General features: G+C 43.6%; 1 protein-coding gene and 1 long non-coding RNA gene across 3 annotated transcripts in view; one reads left to right on the plus strand and one right to left on the minus strand.

Moving 5' to 3' along the window:
- LOC103279298 (uncharacterized) overlaps positions 1 to 5,568 on the plus strand; it is an 84,410-nt gene extending 78,842 nt beyond the window's left edge. The window contains exon 6 of the long non-coding RNA XR_001730473.2: positions 3,753 to 5,568. This is a non-coding gene — a long non-coding RNA (uncharacterized LOC103279298). The remainder of the gene's footprint in view (positions 1 to 3,752) is intronic.
- LOC100564005 (tubulin-specific chaperone cofactor E-like protein) overlaps positions 1 to 16,609 on the minus strand; it is a 96,305-nt gene that overhangs the window by 69,424 nt on the left and 10,272 nt on the right. Inside the window, exons 4-9 of one of the 2 annotated variants that reach the window (XM_003222805.4) lie at positions 16,402 to 16,541; positions 15,131 to 15,312; positions 12,836 to 13,092; positions 11,301 to 11,427; positions 10,634 to 10,750; positions 1,780 to 4,695 (exon numbers count right to left, since the gene is read on the minus strand). In XM_003222805.4, coding sequence (XP_003222853.1) covers positions 4,377 to 4,695; positions 10,634 to 10,750; positions 11,301 to 11,427; positions 12,836 to 13,092; positions 15,131 to 15,312; positions 16,402 to 16,541 — 1,142 coding nt within the window. In that variant the 3' untranslated portion in view covers positions 1,780 to 4,376. Of the gene's footprint in view, positions 1 to 1,779; positions 4,696 to 10,633; positions 10,751 to 11,300; positions 11,428 to 12,835; positions 13,093 to 15,130; positions 15,313 to 16,401; positions 16,542 to 16,609 lie in introns of those variants that run through there. The other variant, XM_003222792.4, reaches the window with a different exon arrangement.

The following is a 16,609-nucleotide window of genomic DNA, read 5'->3' on the forward strand; positions in this document are numbered from 1 at the left end:
ACTTTATATGCAACAGAGAGGAAGAAACTATCAATGCGGTGCAGTCACAGCTCTTTGCATTCCACCCATCATACATCAGCTTTGATACCAGCCATGATACAGAAACAGTCCCACCTATATCATTCCATGCTCTTGCTCTCCTTCCATATAAATAAAGTCAACATAACAATGCAGTCCTACACATAGAACTATATTGAGTAAACCAGGACTTTGTTCCAGATAATTCAGATTGTTGTTGTGTTCCTTCAAGTTGCTTTTGACTAATGGTGGCCCTCAAAATGAAGCTATGATGGAGTTTTCTTGGATAGGTTTTGCCCTTCTCTGAGAAAATGTGACTTATACAAGGTCACCCAAGGTTTCAAGTGGGGGTCCAACACTCAAAACACTACTCCATGATGGCCCTGATAGATCTGGCAGATGAACAAAATTGGTGCTACATCAGCAGCAAGCAACACACCGCTAGATGGACTAGCCTCTCCTCCAAAAGCTCTGAGGGAACATCTCCAATAGGACATCTCTCTCCAGAACTCACCATACAGCTAGACCTTAAAAGATTTGTAGGCTATTTTGTAGGGCAGTGCAATGTCTCTTCAGGGTCATGACCATTACATACAGCCATGTCCCAAGTCCTAAACCATCACTCTGACCAGGAGGTCATGAGTTTCGAGCCCCGCTCGGAGCCTATGTTTGTCTTGTCTTTGTTCTATGTTAAAAGGCATTGAACGTTTGCCTATATGTGTAATGTGATCCGCCCTGAGCCCTTCGGGGTGAGAAGGGCGGAATATAAATGCTATAAATAAATAAATAAATAAATAGTATTGGTGGGAAGCATCATATTTGAGAAACATTTCCAAACATTTTATAACATGGAAACAGGGAGTGCAGTCCAGAGATCAGCTGACCAATACTATGTAAATATATAATCAATGTTATTTGCAGGCAAAGACATTTTTGACCAGGCTGAAAATTTCTTTAGGTTCTGTAACTTTTCATGTTCTTCAGGTCTAAAAGACAGACCACCTAAGTCTTAGACAAGTCCTAGCAATTGCTTTGTGTTTCTCCCCTCTATATTCACCATCTAAACCCGATTCCCACATTCTTTCTGTCCCCAATGAATGATAGAAGAGTTGTGGTGGTGCAATGGGTTAAACCCTTGTGCCAGCTGACCTGAAGGTTGGGTTGCTGACCTGAAGGTGAGCTCCCATCTGTCAACTCTAGCTTGCAGGAACATGAGAGAAGCCTCCCAGCTAACACATCCAGGCGTCCCCTGGGCAACGTCTCTATAGACAGCCAATTCTCTCACACCAGAAGCAACTTGCAGTTTGTTCTCAAGTCGCTTCTGACATGAGATAGATAGATTGGATAGATAGATAGGTAGGTAGGTAGGTATCACTGATGAAATGGACCACCATCCATGAAATATTTGGTCTTTTAAGGTGCATCAAGACTCTTGTTGTTAAAAAGTAAAATATGGCGGATAAAATGAAAATCGAAAGGGTATCTTAGGGAACAGTGAAGTAGGTGAACATAGCTTTTATTATCCAAAGGAAAGCAGTTGACTTGTCCCCCCCCACACCTGTTTTTTTTCTCTTCCTCTTTTCTGTGACTTTCTGCATAAAAATTTATACAACTAGGAATTTCTGCATAAATTATATAAGCTACAGATTTCAGTTGGGAGCACACAGCCCTAGGCGCTACATACATGATGGCAATAATCATTTCAACAACACCCTTTGTCTTTCGAGCGCAGAAATACAGACACATGAATTTCCAATGGACTTCCTTCAAAGAATTTTAATATATGGGACAGTTCTTTCTAAAATGCCAACCCTTGTGAGCCAAACACAACCAGTCAGCAGTTACAATATCTCTTTAATCTGTTATCACTCTATAAATATTTGGGGAGGGAGATCGGTACGACGTACAACCCGACTGGCCGTTCCTTCATGTCCTCGGACTCCGGCTGTACTTTGTACAGTCAGCCCAGGGATAAAGTAATAGTATACTATTAATACATAACCCTATCTTTGAATAAAACTTTGCTTTATAATAAAATATCTTATTAACATGACTGTTTCTCGCTAGGTGTAAATCTCTTTCTATATATACACACACAAACATACACACACCATTGTACATAGAAGCACTGCTTTGGAGCTCCGCTGTTGGGTCGTAAAAAGGTGTTTTGCAATGGGATAGGGGAGATATAACCTTTTGCTTGCCGTAGCTTATAAAAACCCATGTTATTCTGGAAGGACGCCATATCCAGGATTATTCCTCATCGGAGTCCATGAAATAAAAGAGAATTGACTGCATGCAAGCTAGGGGATTGCTCGTCTTTAAAGGTTCACAGGAGAAGTCGCCTTTTGACGCTAAGGGACTTGCAATCTTAGCCGTTCTCTACGCTTTCATGGCATAACCGGGATGACTTGTCTCAGCGGAACACCTCCTCCTCTACTATTTAAAGGAAAAAAAACCCTACACACACATACAAAAAGATTATTGTTTTGCTTTCCCATGGGGCAGATGTCGGCTAGAAGCAGAACGGGGGAACCATGCGCACGCTTGGATATACGTACATATATATATATATATGAAAAGAGAACCCCCAAGAGAGCAAAGAGGCATCATGGGAAGGGGCAAAGAAACGCAGTGATTCAAGTCAAAAGTTCACAAGTAACAAGAGCCCAGCAACAACGGAAAGAAATGGACATGTGTCGAAACAAGAGATTTCCCAGCTTGCAATCGGATGGGCAAAAGTGAGAAATAGCCCTCCCTGACCAAAATAATTTTAGTGTTTTAGAAAAAGAATAAATTTCTCTTGGACACAGAAGGAATTTAAGTTATGTAAAATGGCACCTGGGGGGGATGTATGGAAAGGGTCTCTACAAGCAATGTGGAGAATCCTATAGATCCTTTATGGCAGCTCCTCCATTTTTTAAGAATGAACAACTGAAGCATTTGCTTCCCCCAAACCACAGCACAACTGGAGGTTTGCATTTAGGGGATGCAAGAAAAGCCCACCTTGTTGGGATGCTATTCTTATCTCTAGGTAGGGAAAAGGCAAATCTGACATAGCTCACCGACAACCTCCTCAAGAATCACAGGCATTTTGTTCCCATCTCTATCCTGGCGTAAAAAAAGTGCTAAATGTGGTCGCATATTCAGAATAGACCACCAAGCTTTGGTTTCAAATGTGTTTAGCTAGTGTACGCCTGCAACTTCAGATAAACTTATTCAAATGCAGCTCAACTTTCCGGCTGCCCTTTGTTCAGTCCCTGTTCCAAAATCAACCCATATTCAAAATATTATTGTAAGGAAAACAAAAAAGTGGGAGAGGGCTGCAGCGTTTTGGAGGAGGAAGGGTAGGACAAACATAAAAAACACAATAAGTATTACAAAAACACAACACAGGGGGTTTGGAGTTCCTCCAGCAAACATCCAGATGAGAATCATCATAGTGTTTCAAACACGAAGAATATTTTCAATCAAATGGGACAGCTAACCTTACTGAAATAGTGCAGGATACTGCTTGGCGGCTGACTTACTGGCCCACAATACGAAGTGCTTCTGTTTAATGCTTGGTGTTGTCTACACCCAACTGGCCCCCAAGCTATTTTGGAGAGAAAGCCAGCCAAAAAAGTGATTTAAACAAACTTTGCAGCGTGCCCTAGTTTCTGTGCTTTGGAAGCCGCAGTGTGCTAACACAGGTGTTATGTCTCTTATCAGAGTTTTTGTTTGTTTGTCTGCAGCTTGCTTACAGAAGGGCACCAGATATTCCACAGACCTCAGCCTTGTAGAACACAACTTACAGATTTCGACCCACTTCCTTTCCAAGCTAATCTCAGGTAACAAAAAGACGACAGGCTGCCCAAGTAAAGGGACGGCCACGTCTGAAATCTGAGTCCGTTCACTGAGTAAACGTGAGCACTGCAAGATCTTTCCTTGTTGTTGTTTTTAAAGCATGTACCTTAATGTATGTTCTGAGGCCTCCAACTCTGACTGGGTGAATGCAATTAACCTTCTAGGCTTTGAAGCAAACCCGCCACATTTGAAGAACAGCAGAGCAGGTTGGGAGAAACCAAAGAAAAAGCCGCACACACGTGTGAAGTCGGTCACCTCCCCTTAAAACCTTCAATATTTTCACCTGGGCTGGACCCTGGTGGTGCTCAGTCTCGCTGGTTTGGGCCAGCGAAACGTCGGCTAGAGAAATAACCTGGGACTTACATAAAACCAACCCTCAAGCGGGCAAACCAAAAGGAAATTCCCCCCTTCCCTTCCCGTCCCGTCCTCCTCGGCAGAAAAGTCCTCGGTTGCGTGCACAAGGGAGGCGCGTGTGGCCATGCACCACCTGAAGCCTGGGGAGGAGGGGAGGGCTACTTGGCCTTCGAGTCCACATAGATCTTATCTCCATCCCGAATGCCGTAGGAATGCAGCGCCCGCGAGTTGTACTTCATCTCTTCGGGGCCGAAGGGGGCTTCGTGGTCCAAGTAGGTGACTAGCATGTTGCTGGTGGGCAACTGGACCAGCCCTTTCAGTTGCTTCTTTAACTCGGCAACCGTCTGATCCAGGCGGATGGTCATCTCCTCCACCTGGTCTTTGAAGTGGACCTCCACTTTGGCGCTGCTCCTGGGCCGCAGGTCCACGACGGCCAGCTTTTCCAGCTTCCCGTATTTCGTCACTAGGTCATGATACCTGGGAAAGTATGTGAAAAAAAAGAGAAGAGAAAAAGAAAGACGCAGGAGTTATGACTGCAACTGTTTGCCTCATTGCTCAAATGCTGACATGAGTGCTCACTGCTGTAACTATTACATTTCTACATAATTTTATTTATATCCTGGCTTGTTTGGGGTTCATTTGGCAAAAAGGTCCCTTCAAGGCTACTAACCAGTTATTGATGGATCTGCTCCAAGAAGTGAGTCAAGAGTGATAGGATGTGCATTTTTAATGAATGATACCACTGAGATTCCACATCCTCACTGGTAACATAACAGCCAAATAGGGTAGTTCCAGCTTATCAGCCTGTCTGGCTGCTGCTGAATTGATGTTAAATTAAAACTATCTTCCATTCCCCGCTTCTCCCCTCTGCACTTTTTTCTACAGGCAAAGAGTGACCAAATGTACTTCCTTTTGTTTGGCCTGCAAACCCCAAAGCCCATCTGAAGTTGCCCTCAAGGAACAAAGTGGACATCTGCTTTGCAACTCCTTCTCAGAAAGTGAACATTTTATGCAATTAGAAATTAAGATTGTTCATGCCGCAGTATTACCAACTTCAATACAGCGGCATAAACTATCTTAATTTCTAATTGCATAAAATTTTCACTTTCTGAGGAGTTGCAATTAAGATTGTTCATGCCACAGTATTACCAACTTCAATTGCCTTCTGAGCCCTGCCACGTGCACAATGGAGGACCTTCTGATAGCAACACCAGAGGCACTCCAAGTGGCCAGCTACTTGTCAAAGGACATTTAGTATAATTCCGAGCTCTTAACTTTGGTGTTTTTAAATACATTACAACTGTACCCTTGGTTTGCGCTTCTGACACAATAAATAAATATCAACTTCAATGCACGGGTGTGAAAGCTGGTCAAGGAAGAAAGCTGTCCTCTGCATATAATGTATTTCTGTCTGGGAGAATCTTATGCTAGTGTTTACAGTGAAGAAAGCCGATAGGAAAAGAATTAGCTCATCTGAAATGTGGTATTGGGTGAGAGACAAATGTATCCAAGAACAAAGCTTGAGCTCTCCCTAGAAGCCAAAAAGATTAAACTATCATACTTTGGATGTATTATGAGAAACACGACTTCATTAAACTTGACACACAAGAAGGTAGACGTCAGTAGGAAAAGTGGAAGACCATATTACAGATGGATTGACTCAATGATGGATGTGAATTAGCAAGACTAGAGCATGGCTCTTCAAAACAGGGTGGCTTGGAGGACTCTCATTCATAGGGTCACCAGGAGATGAAGTTGACTTGATGGCAGTTTGCAATAAAATCACCTTTGTCCAGTTTCTGCTCATGTGCAAGTATAAGATGGATTCTGCATCACAGATTCACATGCAGTGTTCCTGAACAGAGAAGATAAGGCATGACCGAGTTGGGAGAAGGGGGAAATGGAGCAGTGCCCTGCCTGGATGAGCATGAACCTGTTCAACGGGTTTCTCCATCCTCCCAGAGAAGTTCCTTTGTCCCGTGCCTTTGGGTAGATATTTGTCCCCTCGATGTTCTCTCCCCTCCATCCGCTGGGTATCTCTCTGACTAAGAATGAGGGGACAGAGTCTCTTCTGCCGGGCTGGGAAAGTGGCAAAAAGTCAACCTTGAGTACAAGGTAATTGAAAAGACAAAGGGTGGCCGAGAGAAGGTAACGTTTCAGTCTCCCAGCGATGGCCGAAACTGAAAACTTCTTTTGTCTGTGGTCCGACTCAGGGCTTGAACGTGATCGCTGCTGTGTCACTGCTCCCGTCAGGGGAGGATGGAGGGAGGCCATTGTGGCGAAGGAGGCCCCGCGCGGGACTCATGTGAGGCGTAGGAATGTTCCCTCAACAGCGGAGTCTCTGTCTGCCGGGAAGGCCAGGTAACTGACACAGCGCATGGCGAGGCTTTCTCAAGCGCCTTGGACAAAACCGGCCTTCATAGGGCGGGCAGCGGAGCCCTCTCGCACAGGCCCCTGGCTCTAGCTCTCCCGGCACCCATTAAGATACAAATCAACCTGCTTGGGAAACAATGGCTCCATCGCTGAGAAAGAAAAGCCCGCATTTTCAGAAACAGGGGTGGTTAAAGCTAGTAGTGATGGGAAAAAGGATCGTCCCAGAATGCATTTCAACACCTTCACTTACTGGAACCAAAACACTTCAAAGCACCATCCATGCCAAACAAAGCATGGGGCAAAAAAAAGGAGGAAGACTTTTTCCTGTCCAATTACTGCAAACCGAATTTCAATGCAGAGGTGAGGGCTGTTTCTGGCAACAGTCAAACTGCCATTCTCTTCTAAAGCTTAATAAAAGTATGTTTGGAATCAATTCTTCAATTGAGAAGGATCCGAGTGCTATTTTCCATTTCCGCTCCTTCAAAACTATGCTTTCTGTACAGGTGAAATGTGCATGGATTAATCCAAGAGTAAAATGAAGTGACAGGGAAAAGGTGTTTTATTCAGCAAACTACAGAAAGAACTGCTTTTTCGGACGCTGCGTGGGATAGTGAACTGAGAAAGCTGGCAAGAAGTGGGGGCGTTTGCTTCCTTCATTTTTAATTTGGTCTACATGTGTCTAGGATGGGACTGGATGAATAGCACAATCTGAACGGGCATTGAGAGTTTCATGTAAAGATTCCACAATACCTGGTGTCTAAAGATAACCCTGCTGTGTGCCTGCAAGTCGTTTCCAATTCACAGCGAGCCAAAGGCAAGCCTATCCTGGGGTTTTCTTGGCAGGATCTGTTGAGACGGTGTTTGCCTCTCTCCAAAAAGATAACCTAGCTATTCCCTTAATAATAAGAGGAGCAGATAGGGATGCAGAACAGGTACGGCATTTACACAAGAGCACAGTTCTGAAAGAATCACAGGCAAGAGAGTGCGACTTTGTTCCTGAAACGGGTGGAAGAGGAGACAGGGAATGGAACGGGTTAAGGCACCCCGCTCTCTTCCTCCCATAACAAAATGGCCGAGAAGTGGAACCTGAACTTTGGTCCCGGGGGACACCTTCTCAGCAACACGCAACCTGCTCTGATGATATCTCTGAAAAAGTCTACTGCTTCCATGAAGGTGGGGGGAGCTTTAATGGGCACACAAGTATGTCAGAGACCCCACGCAGACGGGGCCGCTTGAACAAAGGGGCCATTGAGCAGGGAAGGGGCCCGGGCCCATGTCCCAATGGGAGGCTGAATCCAATTCCCCCTCCTCTTTGACACACAACTCAGGCAGAACAAGCTGGCTGCAATAGTTCAGTTACCTTTTAAAAACAAGAACAGGAGTGCAGGAGGCAAGGCTTTCTCTGAAGCAGCAGCATAAAGGTTGGCTTGCCTCCTAAGAGAGGTCAGGCTGGCTCCATCCTTTTTGCTGCTGGAAGGTGGGCAAAGCTATATTTGTTCGTCGGACTGTCAGTATTTATTCCCGACTTCTTAATTTCATAGCGTTATAGAGCTGGGAGAGGCCACAAGGGACATAAGAGTCCAAACCCTTGCCAGGCAGAAAGGCACAATCAAAGCACTCCATCCAACCTTTGCTTAAACACTGTCAAAGGTGACTCCATCAGACTCAACAGCTCTTACTCTTCCTAATGTTTGGGTGGAAACTCTTTTGCAGTAGTTTGAATTCATTGCTCCATGTCTTAGACGTTTGGAGCAGAAGAAAACAAGCCTGCTCTCTCTTCAATATGACTATTCATTTTAAATCCTCTTTTTCGATTTTTTTAAAAATCAATTTAACTGTACAGGACTCTGGGAAGAGCAAATATATATTTGTAATTGTTACTGAAGACACAATAAAGGGGAACACAAAGTGAATCATAGAAAAGCTGGGGCAGTGCATTTCAAGATTAAATTTTGTTCTTAATGGAAGTTATACACTGCCTAATACAAGGAAAACCAGATGATTCCTCTTCTGTCTAAAACACAGACGTGTGCATTTCACCTTAAGAACAAACAAGCATATTGAGCCCTGAAGATGACCTGGGAAGGAATTCCACTGGAGCATTGCAGCACAACAACATACTTGGGAGTTACCCTGGAGCATGCCCTGACTTACAAGAAGTATAGCTTGACTATCAAGCAAAAAAGTGGGCACTAGAAATAATATACAGAAGCTAACTGGCATAACCTGGAGATCATAACCAGACACAGTGAAGAGATCTGCCCTTGTGCTTTGCTACTCTGCTGCTGAATACACATACCTAGTGTGGAATACATCTCAACACATTAAAACAGAGGATGTGGTCCTTAATGAGACATGCTGCATTATCACAGGATGCCTACGCCCTATACTGCTGGAGAAATTATACTGTTTAGCCAGTATTGCACCACCTGATATCCGCCGGAAAGTATCAGCCTGTAATGAAAGGATCAAGGCATAAACATCTCTGGCCCATTCTCTGTCCAGATATCAGCAAGCAAGCCAACATATTAAATCAAGAAATGGCTTCCCAAAATCTAAAGAGATACTTGCAGGAACATCTCAGCAAACGAGAGTCCAAAAGTGGGACCGGATGAGAAACTCCCTCCTGGACACACAGAAGATGGGGTGACTTAGAAGGTGCTAAACAGACTGTGGTCTGGCACCATGAGATGCAGAGCCAACCTTGAGAAATGGGGCCACAAAGTGGAGTCTACGATATTTGAGCGCGAAGAGCAAACCACAGACCACCTATTACAAGGCAGCCTGAGGACATGCACAATGGAGGACTTTCTTACAGCAACACCAGAGGCACTTGAAGAGGCCAGCTCTTGTCAAAGGAAATTTAGCATAATACAAAGTTTTTAATTTGTTTGTGGTTTTTTATACATTATAGCTGTATTCTCAATTTGCTTCTAAGACAATAAATAAATACAGTAGAGTCTCGCTTATCCAAGCCTCTGGATTATCCAAGCCATTTTTGTAGTCAATGTTTTCAATATATCGTGATATTTTGGTGCTAAATTCGTAAATACAGTAATTACAACATAACATTACTGCGTATTGAACTGCTTTTTCTGTCAAATTTGTTGTAAAACATGATGTTTTGGTGCTTAATTTGTAAAATCATAACCTAATTTGATGTTTAATTGGCTTTTCCTTAATCCCTCCTTATTATCCAAGACATTCGTTTATCCAAGCTTCTGCTAGCCCGTTTAGCTTGGATAAGTGAGACTCTACTGTATACTGATGTTATAGCTGCCTTGAGTTCTAGTCTTGGAGTAAAGGTATAAATAAGGGGACAGGCTTATTGAGTTTGGGATTTGGCATTAGGCAAATGGGTATTAGAGTCTTTATTAGCATCTACCATTAATGCAGCATATTTATAACTGTAATGACTGCAATAGGAAAGAACTATTTATTTATTTATTTATTTACAGTATTTATATTCCGCCCTTCTCACCCCGAAGGGGACTCAGGGTGGATCACATTATAACACACATAGGGCAAACATTCAATGCCCATAAACACATCAAACAGAGACTGAGAGACACACACGCAGAGGCAAGTTAACCTTCTTCTGAGGGGATGTTCGATTCTGGCCACAGGGGGGAGCAGCTGCTTCATCATCCACACTGACGGCACTTCCTCATTCCAGGTCGTAAATTAGTTAATCTTGCCTCCCCACTTATAAGTGGTACCTTATTTCCTACTTGATAGATGCAACTATCTTTCGGGTTGCTAGGTCAGCAACGAGCAGGGGCTATTTTTTATTTTTAATTGACGGGTGCTCACCCCGCCACGGGCTCGCCTCGAACTCATGACCTCATGGTCAGAGTGATTTAAGGCAGCTGCTCAACAGCTGCGCCACAGCCCGGCCCCCTATATATAAACTATAAAAGTTGTTGGCTTAGATATCTGGATGGTGGCAAGACAACACAGTGAGTTTCTGGCAGAGATGAGATCTGAATGAGGGGCATCCCAGTTTATGGTTCAATTTCTTGGAAGGTTCAGGACATCTTACCTGAAAGGGGCTTCTTCTGGAGGAAAGTCAATGTAATAACGAATGAAAAACCTTTCGGCATCCTCCCGCTCTCCTTCCACAATGACGCTCCCGTTCAGTTTGGTGATGGATGGCAACCTGCCATGTACAAAAGAAGGGGAATTATTAACATCTTAATAAGGGCAGCAAAAGCGGGGGAACTGAGTCCACAATTTAAGTCTTCGGCAAAAGAGAGATTTGTGTTCTCAGAAGAATTCCTCCCCCACCAGAATCAAGCGTATCTCTCAAAGGAATGGAATTTTGTACCAGCGCCTTGGAAGGGACCGTTTGATTTAAAACCATGCACTGCAATTTGAATATAAATGTATTCTATAATTCTCCAAGCGCCCTTCTTCTAGTTGGGCTTTCAGAAGCGCTTCATAAAATATCGCCTGCCTTTAAAAAATGGCTGCGGTCTCGTTCAACCAACTGTCTCTACATTTTTAAAGGTGGGAAGTGTGTAAAAGGATCTTTTGAACAGTATCTGTGTGTCAAACAGTTCCGGAGACCACTGAGAAAAAGAGCCATGCGCAAGAGAGAGAGAGGGGAGGATTGACTCATTTTTTGTGAAATACACAGAAAGAACATCTAAATGGCGTGGATCAGAAGCTTTACAAAAGAGGTATATGGGGAAAAATGATCATCGGACCTTGCTATTACCAGCTTCCTGCGCTCCTCGTTGGTGTACGGCTGAAGGAGAGGGATTCCCAACAACCTCACTTCTTCAAGTCTAGGAAATGAATTGAGCTTCTCAATGTCTTCCCAGGAATGCAGACCTGCTTTTTTTAAAAAGGAAAGGAAGCATTTAGGCAATAAAAGAAATCTGCAAGAACAGAAAGATGAAAGGGAATCACAACACCATGCAGATAAATTAGTTGGTGACTGAGTGGCTACACAGACAGGTCTTTTATGGGTGTCTGTATATTGGGTTGCGGTGGGTTTTCCAGGCTGAATGGCCATGTTCCAGAAGCATTCTCTCCTGATGTTTCGCCTACATCGATGGCAGGCATCCTCAGAGGTTGTGAGGTCTGTTGGAAACTAGGCAAGTGAGATTTATATATCTGTGGAAGGCCCAAAGTGGAAGAACTCTTGCCTGTTTGAGGCAAGTATGAATAGTGCAATTGGCTGCCTTGATTAGCACTGAATGGCCTTGCAGCTTCAAAGTCTGGCTTCTTCCTGCTTGTAAGAATCCTTTATTGTATTAAAAAAAACTCTAAAGTCAAGACAGTAAATAAAGAACAACGCTCAGAAAACTGGAAAGAATCAGGGCCAGCTAACACCTCCCAACAAAGGATTCCCCCAGGCAGGAAGAAGCCAGTCTTTGAAGCTGCAAGGCCATTCAATGCTAATCAAGCTGGCTAATTGCAACATTCACACTTGCTTCCAAACAGATAAGAGTTCTTTCTCCCACCCTGGACATTATTCCACAGATATATAAATCCCATTTGCATAGTCTTCCAACAGACCTCCCAACCTCTGAGGATGCCTGCCATAGATGTGGGCGAAACTTCAGGAGAGAATGCTTCTGGAGCATGGCCGTACAGCCTGGAAAACTCACAGCAATCCAGTGATTCTGGCCATGGAAGCCTTTGACAACACATTGTCTGTACATTGTTTTAATGAATTGATGTTTTTAATGTAGTACCTCTTTAAACAACTTTGCATTAGGTTTTAAATTCTATATTTTGATTTTATTCATATTGTGAACCACCTTGAGAGCTACTCAGGAGAAAAGCAGCATATAAAACAAATTGAAAAATATCTGTTCCTTTAATTATCACCTGCCTTGAAATTTTTTGAAGCTCTGCTTATTTTAGGGCTGTCTACATCTTTGTAATAATGTTTTTATATTAGTGCACCCCCATGATTTATTTATTCATATGAGTGTAGCAGTTTCAGCACTGAACTACAACCCACTGGTGACTCTAGGTGAGTAACACACTCTCAGCCCTAGAAATCCTAAGATTCGTCACAGGATTGCCTTAAGTCAGACACAACTTGAAGGCCTACAGAAACAACTTGGCTTGTAAAACAGTTCAGAATTGCTAATAATTAAATGAAGCTTATTTATCCCAAGGTATCCTTATATATACGTATGTATTGGCAGCAGTGATGGAGCAGGGGAATCCACCAACAAAACTTGCCTTCTGATTCAGCAGGACCCTTTTTCCTTCAGTATCTCACCTGACTTATGCAGGCTGATGGACCGCAAATTTGGGAACAGCCTTGCGAGGGCATCTTCCGAATCCTCGATGGTCGTAAGGTAGTTATTGGCCAAGACCAACGTGTCTAGTGATGGAAACATGACGCCTAACTTCCGGATTTCAGTCCAGTCCTTGAGATTATTGTCAGTGATGTGGAGCAACTTGAGAGAGTGACAGCAAACCGGAGAACAAGACACTGTTTTATAGTCGTTAAGGCACAGGAAGAGTTCCTCCAAGCTGTGGGGAGAAAATAAGAAACTGCTGGCTAGAGGAACTGTGGGAGTTATAATCCATATGCTACTGGTAATGACAGTATGAGATAACAGTTTTCCTCTGCTCTGCCCCAGCAGAACAGTAGAGCCAATGTCTGTCCTCTTATGGAAAGTGCAGGGAGCTCTTTAACTGGAATTTGTCAGCCAGCCTCCCTCCCGACCTTCATTTCATCTCACTCCAAAGCCAGTCCATTAGCGATTTATCTGACCTTGTTAATGGAGGAACGCCACAGAGGTATTGCATACTGGCATCAACTATCAACTTGATGGTCAAATGTACATTGATTTAGAGGATGGGCGCACCAAGCTTTGCACATAATGAATTCCTGACCCTTGAAATTATGTTACCCAACTGCGATCTAAATTCTTTAAAAAGAAAGCAGGACTCTACATGCAGCAGGATGAGCTTATTGCAATCTTATCAGGGTACAAGTGGGGCCTCCTATTTTTGAATGCACCAGCATAGAAAACTACAGTAGTCTCGCTTATCCAACCTTCTGGATTATTCAATGTTGTCTGCCTCCCATCCAGATCCACAACTGTTTCGCTACGCAGCAACGCGCAGCAGACCAACATGCCCATTAACAACACAAGTGCAGACACGCTCCCAAACAAGGGGCAAATTTGTTGTAAAATATGTTTTGGTGCTTAATTTGTAAAATCATAACATAATTTGACATTTAATAGACTTTCCTTAATCCCTCCTTATTATTCAACATTCTGCCAGCCTGTTTATGTTGGATAAGTGAGACTCTACTGTATTGTCAAGTGGAAAGCAAACATATCCGGGAGCAACAGTCCAGGTCTAAATTGGAAGCTGTTGATTAGAAGACCATCTCATAACCAAGAGGTCCCTGGTTCAAACTCTGCATGAACATACAATGTTGGCTCAGCACCACAAATACCAAACCAAAGTATTTTAGGGTCAAAAATAAGCTTGCACTAACTGAGGAAGTCCGCATATATTTTGGGATAATGTGGGTTTTTAGCTTCTTTCCAATGTACTTCCGGGACCTTTCGTCTACACTATGGACCCAGAGAAAAGGCAGCTGGAACTTGGAGAAGTCATTAGTCCAATTAGATTGCAGCTAACCTCTCCAGTGTCTGTACAATATGCCAAAACCAAGCTAGAATAAAGAGAAGAAACAAAACACACAGCCTCCCAGGTGAATCATTCCTCCCTTGCCTCTGGCATGCCTTTGTTGCTGTCTTTTTTTTTCCATGTCAGCAGCAACTTGAGAAACAGCAAGTTGCTTCTGGTGTGAGAAAATTGGCTGTCTGGACATTGCCCGGGGATGCCCGGATGTTTTGATATTTTTACCATCCTTGTGAGAGGCTTCTTTCATGTCCCTGCATAGGGAGCTGGAGGTGACAGAGGAAGCTCACCTGCTCTCCCTGGATTTGAACCGCTGACCTTTCGGTCAGCAGTCCTGCTGGCACAAGACCATGCCACCGTGGGATCCTTTCAGCAGAGGATTCCTTCTACTGTAGACAGCTCAAGGCATGAACGTTGAATTGCGTGTCTCAAGTTACAGTCTCAATAATATTTACAACCAAAGAACCCCAAGGTCATTGTTGGATCCCTCTGCCTCTCAAACAGCAACAGATAAGCACCCTGTATTGTAATAGAAACATCTCCTGCCCAATAATCTTTGATGTGAACTCAAGAGCTTCCCTTGGCAATCAAAGCAATTGCTAATGTGCAAATGCTCCAACTGCAGCAGGATAACAGGCCATTCCTGGAATCCTCAAAAAGCAGCATTCCCCACTCATGATTTACAACAGAAATTTTAGCTAGGTGAGTATTATCATATTCCTTCTTTCTTTAAAAGATCAGTTAGGGAAAACTTGCCAAATTTTAGCAACGAATCCTCATTGCTTCAGGAGAATGTGAACATGGGACTTCTTGGTCCACAGTCAGTTAGCCTTTTGTACCAGACAGCCTTCTGATCTGCACAGAAAGGGAGGCCATCTTTATTCTGCCCCGCTCCCCCTTGGCTTACTCTGGCAATTCTTGTAGTATTGTATGGACTGTTTCCCAGGATGCTTTGCTGTTGTTGAGCACAAGTTTCCGGACGCCGGAGAATGAGCCGGCGCATCCCCTCTCTAAAACCGACAAGTTCAGCGGGTTGGAGCTCAGGTTGAGAAACGCCAAGTGAGGGACGTTTGACACAATTTTACTGACCTGAGAGGGAAAAGGAGGGGAGGGAGACAAGCCATCAGGCAGTAACTGAACCTCAAATCATATTCTGTCATCTAAGAGAGATTTCACCCAAGCTTTCCAGCGCAGCTCATTCAGCCAAAGAATAATACGGCTCCCAATAGCGCATGAGATAGTCATCTGTAATTCATACCGCTGCTATTTGTTGATTTAGAGTGATTGGCTAATTGCTTGTTCACCTCAATGGTTCATTTAATTACACCTTTAAAAAAAGGCTTGATAAGGAAATGGGAAAAAAAGGCAAATAGCTGGCAGGCTTCATAAAAACCACCTGAATGGTAGCTAAAGGAAAAAAAGAATCTAAAAGCAGCCAAGGTTTCTCAAAGGGCTATTTTACCTGGGGCCAGACATCTTTTCTGCAATCTTACAAGCACCACGTTCCATAAAATGTTAACTGCTGTGTGCAAAGCGAGAAAAAAAAAGGCTGCAGACTTTAGTTGATGGCCAGTCTTTTATGGCCTCGACTCACAATTCCCTTCTGCAAAACCAAAGCCACATCTGTTTTGGAAAATGCCTCTATAACAGGCTGTGAGCTAAATATGTGAGCAGAAATTTTTGCAAAACCGAGCACATGTAGATCTGACACAAAGAATAGTGTGAACAAGATTACAATTTGGCTCAATCCACAGCTGGAGACCTCACATACAGAAGGTCCACTATTTTTTTTTTACATAGTGGTCGGTGCTCCTTAGTTTTGTGCTATTTGGGTCCCCAGATGTTTATTGAATGACAACGCCAATCCCTTTTGATTATCTGCCATGCGGACCAGGGACAACAGGAATTGCAACCCAACAGCACTTGTGGCTCTGAGTTTGGGAAAGGGTTAAAGGACATATTAAAGTAAGGAATCACATCCACAAGTCTTGCAACTCAATGCAAACCCCACTCCCCTGACTAAACCAAACAAACAGCAGCCTTCCAGATGTTACTCTATCACAACTCCCATCAGTTCTAGTCACAATGCCACATAAAAGGCCATGGGAGGCCAGATTAGGTTCATAGGTTTTGCTTTGGCAAATGTGACTTTGAACAATATCTGCACAGCTCCCGTACCTCATGCCAATCTTCCAGTTTATTGTCAGAGAGATCGAGTTCGGACACATGAGCACAGAAGGCGGCAATCTCGTTTTCATCCCCGGCGCACGTTATTCCGCAGCTGTTCAAAACCAGCACACTGGGGAGGTTGAGGCGATCTGGAAAGAAAGCCAGGAACAGCGGTGCACTACTTTGTGTGACAAACCTTGTAAAGGATCTCCTGGGT

Source organism: Anolis carolinensis, unplaced genomic scaffold (genome assembly GCF_035594765.1).
Source record: "Anolis carolinensis isolate JA03-04 unplaced genomic scaffold, rAnoCar3.1.pri scaffold_8, whole genome shotgun sequence".
NCBI lineage: Eukaryota > Metazoa > Chordata > Lepidosauria > Squamata > Dactyloidae > Anolis > Anolis carolinensis.